Source organism: Equus quagga, chromosome 14, assembly GCF_021613505.1.
Source record: "Equus quagga isolate Etosha38 chromosome 14, UCLA_HA_Equagga_1.0, whole genome shotgun sequence".
Lineage (NCBI taxonomy): Eukaryota > Metazoa > Chordata > Mammalia > Perissodactyla > Equidae > Equus > Equus quagga.
Genome location: NC_060280.1, coordinates 45,553,786 through 45,561,713, shown reverse-complemented (window position 1 = coordinate 45,561,713; position 7,928 = coordinate 45,553,786). Strand labels below are relative to the sequence as shown.

At 50.9% G+C, this 7,928-nt stretch overlaps 1 protein-coding gene across 1 annotated transcript; it reads right to left on the bottom strand.

Moving 5' to 3' along the window:
* Positions 1 to 302: 302 nt before the first annotated feature.
* On the bottom strand, positions 303 to 2,348 carry IZUMO1R (IZUMO1 receptor, JUNO). Its single transcript, XM_046684550.1, has 4 exons — positions 2,211 to 2,348; positions 1,303 to 1,491; positions 729 to 864; positions 303 to 571 (listed from the first exon to the last, which is right to left on the bottom strand). Exons 1-4 carry the CDS (start codon positions 2,346 to 2,348, stop codon positions 303 to 305), a joined length of 732 nt encoding a protein of 243 aa, XP_046540506.1.
* Between the last annotated feature and the right edge of the window lie 5,580 nt (positions 2,349 to 7,928).

The following is a 7,928-nucleotide window of genomic DNA, read 5'->3' as shown; positions in this document are numbered from 1 at the left end:
ATGAGAAGGGCCTGGAGTCCCACTTCAGAGCCCCACCATCCTTAAAGGCAGGAGGGGGCAGATCACCTTGGCCCTGCCAGCCCCGAGCTGCCTTCCAGGGAGGGAAAGTCAGAGCAGAGCAGTGGAGGGGGCCTAGGACCAAATGTGTGAGGCTCAGGCACCAGCTCCTGCAGCCTTAATGTTCCACCACCCCCACCATGGGCTGAGTCACTTAAAGAAGGGCCCTTAAAGAAGGGAAGGAGGCTGCCATGGCCAGCATTGCTGGGGGAGAGCAGGGGTTTGAGTGGGAGGAGATGAGGCCCTCAGGAAAGACACGACAGGAAGAGAGAGAAGGCCATGAGAGTGTGAGAGAATTCCCAGGACCAGGCAGGGCTGGCAAAGAGGCGGGCCACAGCCTCATTGGGGTTGCCCTGGGCAGGCTCGAACCACTTCTGCAGACACCGACCACTGTTCCTGTGCTCAGGACTCGCCTTGAAGGAGTTGCTCCAAATCCTCTCACACAGGTCAGCCGGGGTGGGGAAGTAATGGGGGAAAGGGTGGCAGCGGGCCCTCGCAGGGCAGCGGTTCTTCCCTGTGGGGGATTAGGCATGGACAACTTACCTCCCACTAGTCCCACCCTCCCATCCCCATCATTTGCCCTGAGGGAGCACAGTGGGCTTGCCCCTGCCCCTGGGTGGGTTGCCTCCCAGATCCTGCTTTCACCCTGGGCCCTGTCAAGTGCCACTCACCTCCACTCCAGTCCCAGCCACCATGCCAGTTGGATTTGCAAGTGTAAGATGTGCGGCAGTCTTCCCACCACTGCTCACAGTCCTCCCGGCACAGTGGCGCGTCCAAAATTCTCTCTCCCTGCCCACTCAGGTCCACCTGGGTGCAGGCATAGCAAGAGATGAGAACACTAAAGGCAGCAATTTGAAGACTATCAATAGCTACAATGGTACTGGTGCCAGGTACCATCTGACCATATTCTCTTATGAAGTCTCTAAGTATTATTTTACAACTGAGAACAATGAGGCTAAGAGGATGGATAGTTTGGCTTGGGCTGCACAGCTTCTGTTTCTATATACAGAAGATGGGATTCAAATAGTCCCTCACCCTTTGCTCTCATCTAACCAGTCTCCCCCAATGTCCTTCAGGGTTGGAGGCGGCTTCCTCCCCATCCCTTTCCCCAACAGTGGCCTTTGACTCTGTTCTTATCCACAGGAGGACATATCTCTTATTCCTGCTAGTGTCCTGGAGCTCAGATTCTCAGTAACAGGGCATTGCATGGGTGTGCCTCCTGCCTTCCTGGCCCCATCTTCCCACCTGCTGGATCCAAGGCCCCAGGTTTGGGGAGCACTCGTAGAAGCAGACAGCCTGAATGAAGTGCCTCTGGCAGCCCGGCATCATCAATCCACAGTGGACCAAGCTGAAGTTGTAGAGCAGAGACACATTCAGGTGGGCTTTCCAGCTGGTGTTGGCTGTACAGCAGGCACTGTCCTTCCAGGGGATGCACTGAAGGTGGAGGAAGAAGCCAAAGGCGTGGGGGGCGGGGGTAAGAGGCAGGAGGTTGGTGAGTGTCTAGGGCACAAAGGTAGAAATGTCCCCTGCAACAGCACCTGGAGGAGTGGGATGCCTTTAGGCTAGCAACCCCCTGTATAACTTGTCAACTGCACGCTGACTGACCTCCCTGCCACAGTGCCCTAGAAATGTGACTTCCAGGATCTCAGCTCCTGAGGGGCAGCAGAGAAGCCTCATGAGACCTAGGGGAAGGTGGGGTTGCACTGGGTGGGAGGGCACTGTAGCTGAGAAGGGCACACAGGTACATGCCCGCTCTGCTCCTCCTTCCTTATCCCTGTCAATTGCCTTTAGGAGCTTGGGGAGAGGTCACTTAAGCCATGTGTTTCCCCAGGGCCTGTCGGTAGGAAGGGTAGAGAAGGAGGACCTTGTTTGTTTGAATCTGTGCTGAACCAGTGTTGGGCCTCTGGGGGTCACCATCTGCCCCTGCTCCCTGAGTGGCAGGGCAGCTCCAAGATGGGAACTTTGAATCACTTGGCAATTATGGTCTCAAAAGTTCATAATCCCCTCCAGTGGCCTGTGCCCAAATTCCAACCTAAGGAACCAAATGAGTCAGGGTTGATGGGGGTTCAGAAACCACCTTGGCATTTGTGTCCCTTCCATGATCTGCCAAAGCAGCCCCCCTCCCACCTCTAGCCCAGGTCTGGCCTCTGTACCTCCTTGTGGAGCTTGTCTTCTGGGCCAGGTTCTCGCTTGTGGTGCTGGGTGTTCATGCAGACATGGAGCAGCTTGTCCCCAGCCCAGATGGGCATGACTGTCCACAGCCCTAGCAGGAGCTGCCACCACCATGCCATGGCCTACTGCAGAGAGGAGACCCACTTGCTCATGTGATAGAGAAGACACCCCCCTACTCCATTGCCTCCACTATCTCAGAGAGCGAGTCTGGGCTTCAAGGCTCCCTCAAGTGACCATGACACTCCTACATGGCTACTCCTAGGACCTCCATTTGAGGCAGCATCATAAAATGTCAGGGCAGGTGGCATAAACCTTGTGGGTCTGATACCTGCTCCCAACAATTGTGCAGATGCTGAAACTGAAGCCTGGGAAGGGGAGGAAACCAGCCCAAAGGTGAAGTTCAAGGGGAGAACAGTTCCGGCCTTCCCTGGGGGAGCTTTTCCTGGCCCTTCTCCACTTGGAGGCAGCCTTTCCAATTGAACTACTTATGGCTTGGGAACTCAGAGCTTTGATCCTCGTCCACAGTGAGCCCTCAAATGCTGGCTGAGTGACTGAACAAATGCTCAGTAACCAGATTCTACCCGGGGCAAAGGGCATGGTGGGGCTGGATAGTGTGAGAAACGCAATTCTTACCCCCTCGAGTGCCAACCCTAACTTCAGCTTCTCTGAGGGGTCCACGAAGGGCCCACAGCTCCCCAAGCAGCTGGTCCCCTCCCAAGTCCCTTCTAGCCCATCCTTCGCCCTAGGGCAGTGATTTACTTCCATCAGCCCCAATGCATCTCAAACCAGCCTGAGCACAAGCTGGGGCAGCCGTGCACCCAGTGGCCCTGCTGGCATCTCAGACCAGGGATCATGCCTGGGCATGAGGCATGTGAGAGCCTTCCACATCCAAAACCCGATACCTGTTACGGGAATGAGGAGACTAGCTTTTCCCCTGGTGTTTGTTGACTGCTGTTTCCAGCTCTGGTCTGGGTAGTACTGGTAATGGGAGGGAGTGGAGAGACCACAAAAAAGGCAGAAGAGCTCCCTGCCTCAAGCACCTAACCCCTTAGCTAACAGGGCTCCCTCAGCCTTCACCCACCCAGGAGCTCTTGGCTTCCCCAGGCCTTGCAGGAACCGGCCATGGACGAAAACTTCCAGCCTAGTCCGAGTTTAGAGACCCCAGCCCCACCTCCCGAGCTTATCCTTGTGTCTAAACCTAAGGCTGCTCTCTCTCCTGAGCACCAGTTTCAAGCACAGACATGGCCCTCAAGTGTTTTTAAAGAATCAGGTGTGTCTGGTGAAAAGAAGAAAGATGCTGCCCCTTCTAGCGTTTTCTTCATACTCACTTTAAAAGCAGGAGCCGCTCCCTCCCAGCTGCAGAGATTGTGAGGCTGAGGAGATTGTAGAGGCCGCCCGTTTATCACACACTCAGTTCCTCCTAAGTCCAGGTGCACATGCGGAACTCCAGGTGTCTCCAGTTAAAAGCATCCCTCTCACCCAAGTGTAGAGGCCTCCTGTGGGAGGAGCCAAGAGGGTTTTGCTTTCTCAGAGAAAGAGAGGCCCCAAAGTGGGTAAGATCCTGGCTCCTTAGTCAGTCACTGGGTTCTGCTACTTGCTGGCTGGATGACCTTGAAAAAATGGCTTAAACTCTATGTCAGTTTCCCTATCTATATAAAGAACTCTTACAAAGGGATTGTTGGGAAAAAGAAATGAAAGAGAAAGTTCAGGAAAAGGACTTCGCATCGTGCCTGGCACAGAGTAAGTCTTAATGTTTTCATTCTTATCCTTTTGTCCTATGAAGGCTTTCTCTCAGCCCTGTTCCTCAGCTTCTACCAGCCCCTTCATTAGCACGGTTACCTGGGATGGACCACCTGGTGGTCCGAGTAACAGTGACCTCTCTCAGCCCTCTGGAGCTAAGTTTCCTGATGGGGAGCAGACCCAGCCTCATAGAGATGCCAAGATAAAGCCGGGCCTTGGGGACCCAAGAATTCAAATGTATGACCAAAGCCAAAATAAAAAAAGTCCCTCCACAACCTGGGAACCAGCTCCCCTCAGCATGCAGGGCCCGTCGTCCTGTGAAATATTCTACCAGTGTTCTCAGGAGTGATATTCACAAGAGCGTCCTTCTCAGCTAAGGAGAGGCTGGGAGACTGGACAGGACTCTTAGGAAAGAGTTCCAAAGATGATGAAAACAATGGAGAAGGAGCCCATCTCTTTGCCTGTTTCTTGTAATAAGCTCTCCAAAGGAGAAGTAGCCAACGTCACTGAAGTTTCATCGATACATAGGAAATTAAAACAAAACAATAAAAGCATTAAATAAAAGTCAAATGCCATAATCAGATTGTGTTGAGAGGCATGCATCAGCTTTTTTGGGAACAGTGATGGTTACCAGCCCAGCCTCCCATGTCCCGGGCTTAAGCAGAGTTAAGAGTCTCCTTTTTAGAGTCTGATACCAAATGGTAATGACATTTCTGCAGCACGGGTCTCTTCCCACAGGTGTCCACTCAGCAGGGGAAGAGCAGGTGCATGTCCTGTTCAAGTCCTCGCAAATACTCAAGAAGCTCTAAGGCTAGGTGAGGTAAGGGAGTTTGGGTTTAACAAAGTTTCAGACGGCTGTGGGCGTGGTAGGGACAAGAATGCAGAAATGAAGCGGGAAGTAATTACTGAAATGGAAAACAGGTCTTTCGGTAACCGTCCTTCACATGGAGGGAAGAAGGACGAGGAGGAATTTGCTAACAGTCTTTAGGACAAGGCTGTAGGAAATGAGCTAAAATTGCAGCCAGCGCAGGTGCTGGGGAAAGAGGGAGGGAGGGATTCTGGAGGCTGCCTCCCAGAGAGCCATCAGGCTGGCTGACATCTGCTCCCCAGAGAGGCAGTTGGCAGCCTGTGAAGAAAACTCATTTCTGCCTTATTGAGATTGAGTTTTCCGGAGAAATCAGTTTTCTGACTGAAAGCTGATAAACCAAAGCTGGCTGTGGATGAAGCTGTTTGAAGCTGCTGTTCCCAAACAATTTGGTTCTAAAAAAACAAAACAGAACACTTAAATTGCCAAGAGCAGAGCTCTGGCAGTGTTGAGAGGGTTCTGAGGGGAGGGGGAGCAGCCCAGCCTCCCTGGTTTGGGAACAGAGCATAAGGTGAGCAGTAAGAATTCTTCTCTCCCCTACACACCAGGTGGCCCGAGGTGCTGAAGCTCACTGAGTTCAAGAACAGGCTAAGATAGCAAAGAACTAGTGCCAGGAATCTCCTGGTGAGAAGCTGAAATCAGAGGCCGGCTGGAGGGGCCATCAGTGATTCAGAGTTCTTAGCTGGTCTTGTGAGTCCTGCTCCTCCCCACAAAATCTATGACCATCCTTGTGTCTACTCATAATTGGTTTGTCACTAGGGCACATAAGACGGGGTCTTGTTTATCACCACTTCTTCCTTCCCTCTAAATCCGTTTCACCACCAAAACGGTTGGTTTAACTTTCTACGTATCTATTGAATTCAAATATTTTTATGCCTGATTCTCTACTGTCTAGGCCATGATCATCTCTTGTTTTAATTTCTGCAACAACCTCTAACTGGCTCTCTTGCCCCTTTCCAAAGCTTTATGCAAGAAGCTGCCAGAATGATCTAATTTCCCAGTACCTTATTATGAAAAATTTCAAACAAGGAAAGTTGAGAGAATTTTGCAGTGAACTCCCATATCCCCACCACTTAGATTTTATTATTACCATTTTACTGTATTTTTTTGGTCCGACTTCTAGCCAACCATCCAGCCCTCTTAGTCATCCATCAATCTTTTTATTTTTCATGCATTTCAAAGGAAATCACAGACATCAGCATACTTCCTCCTAAATAGTTCAAGCATGCATCTCATTAACCAGAGTTCAACATTTGCAGGCTTTTTTCTTGCAGAATGATTTTTTTAAAGATAAAGATGGTTATGATACTCCCATGTTTAAGACCCTTCTAGATTTAGATAAGTCCCAGATCCTTAACATGGCACATGGACCCTGTTTCATCTGGTTCCTATTTCCTTTTCCATCCCAGTTGGCTGTCCTTTCCGTCATCTACACTGCAGGCATTCCTGACCCCTGAGGGTCTGTAATTGCCCTGGTGCCTAGCTATTCTCTCAGAACTCCCCCTCCGTGGCTGGTAACACCTACTTATCCCTCACCTTCCGAAGTGCTGGCCTCTCCTCAGGGGAGCTTGCATGGTCCTCCAAGGATTGGTGAGATGTCCCCTTGGGGTCTTATGCCTGCTGCTGTCCTGCACTTTCCACCCTCCTTGTGAATGTCTGCTTACAGGCTCCCGCTGCCTCTGGCTGGAAGCAGTTTGGGGCAGGCAGAGGGCCCGGCCCAGAGGGTCTGGTCAGTACATGTTCGTAGAGTAAATGAGGAGAAATATCTGAGTACAATAAACTGCTTTTCTTACAAACATTGTTTAATTCAGACAGGTCCCTGGTTTAACCTGACATATCCCCTCCCTCTTGCTTCCCTTCCCTCTTGCCCTTACTCTCCCTTAGCCTAGCCTCACCCATCTTTCTCCTCTAGCTTGAAGTGAACTCTCCTTCTCTCCTCTGTCCTCCATCCTTCTCATCCCCCTCTATCCTTTTCACCCCCCTCCATCCTTCTTACCCCCTCCATCCTTCTTCCCCCCTATCCTTCTCACTCCCCTCCATCCTTCTCAACCCCCTCCATCCTTCTTACCCCCATCCTTCTTGCCCCCCCATATTTCTCCCTCTCCCCCTTTCTTATCTCTCTCCTCCCTCCCGTCTTTCTCTCCTTCCCCTCCCTTCTCTCTCCTTTATTCCATCCTTACCCATCCTTCTCCCTCTAGTTTAAAGTAACCTCCCCATTTTCTCTTCCCTATCCCCTCTCCTTACCCTTCTCCTCTCTCCCCTCCCTGTCATCTCTATCCCTTCCCTCAGTCTTCCAATTTTCTCCCTCACCCTCAGACTTTTAGCCTGGCACATCTTTAGTTTCTGATGATTTCTGTGTCATTTCAGAGTGTTAATGCTGGAGCCTTTCACCACCACTTGAAGAGGGTCAATTTTAGGTCTAATCACAGCAGAGGAAATGCTTGTGAAGTCTATCAGGTGTTGATGAGCGTCCAGGTTAGGGGAGATAAACAATATCAAAGTCCTATGGCAAAGAGATTAGCTGAAAATCAGAGACGGGAGAAAGGTGTAACACAAAGAACACATAGCTTTACTCCCCTGATTTCTTTTCTCCTCAAGTTGCTACTTCTGTCATCACAAAGTTTCCCTGGTGCCAGTACCCCATTGTGACATTCAAACCGAGCTGCTGCTGGGTCTGCCAATGTTGATAATAAGTAACTGTGATTTGTATGTAATTTTACAATGTGCAGCTGAGCTCAATACATTTCTCTTTCAGTCCTCCCACCATCCCTCTCCTCAACTGTCCCTTGATCCAAAGTTCCACCCCAGCTACCAACCGGTCTCTCCCTCTTCCCAGTCTTGCTTCCTAAAAGACCTGTGTGTATTCATTGTGGCTCCTCTGTGTCACCTCACATTAATTCATCACCATTGCTATTCAGCTTCTGCTCACCATCCCATTGAACCCGCTCTTGCCAAATTCGCCTGCAACCTCCAAATTGTTGTATCCAATGGGAAAGATCAGTCCCTATCCTACTAGACCTCTCAACGCCATTGACCAAGGTAATCCCTCCTTCTCTCCTCCCTCCTCCATTCTTCTCACCCCCCTTCAGCCTTC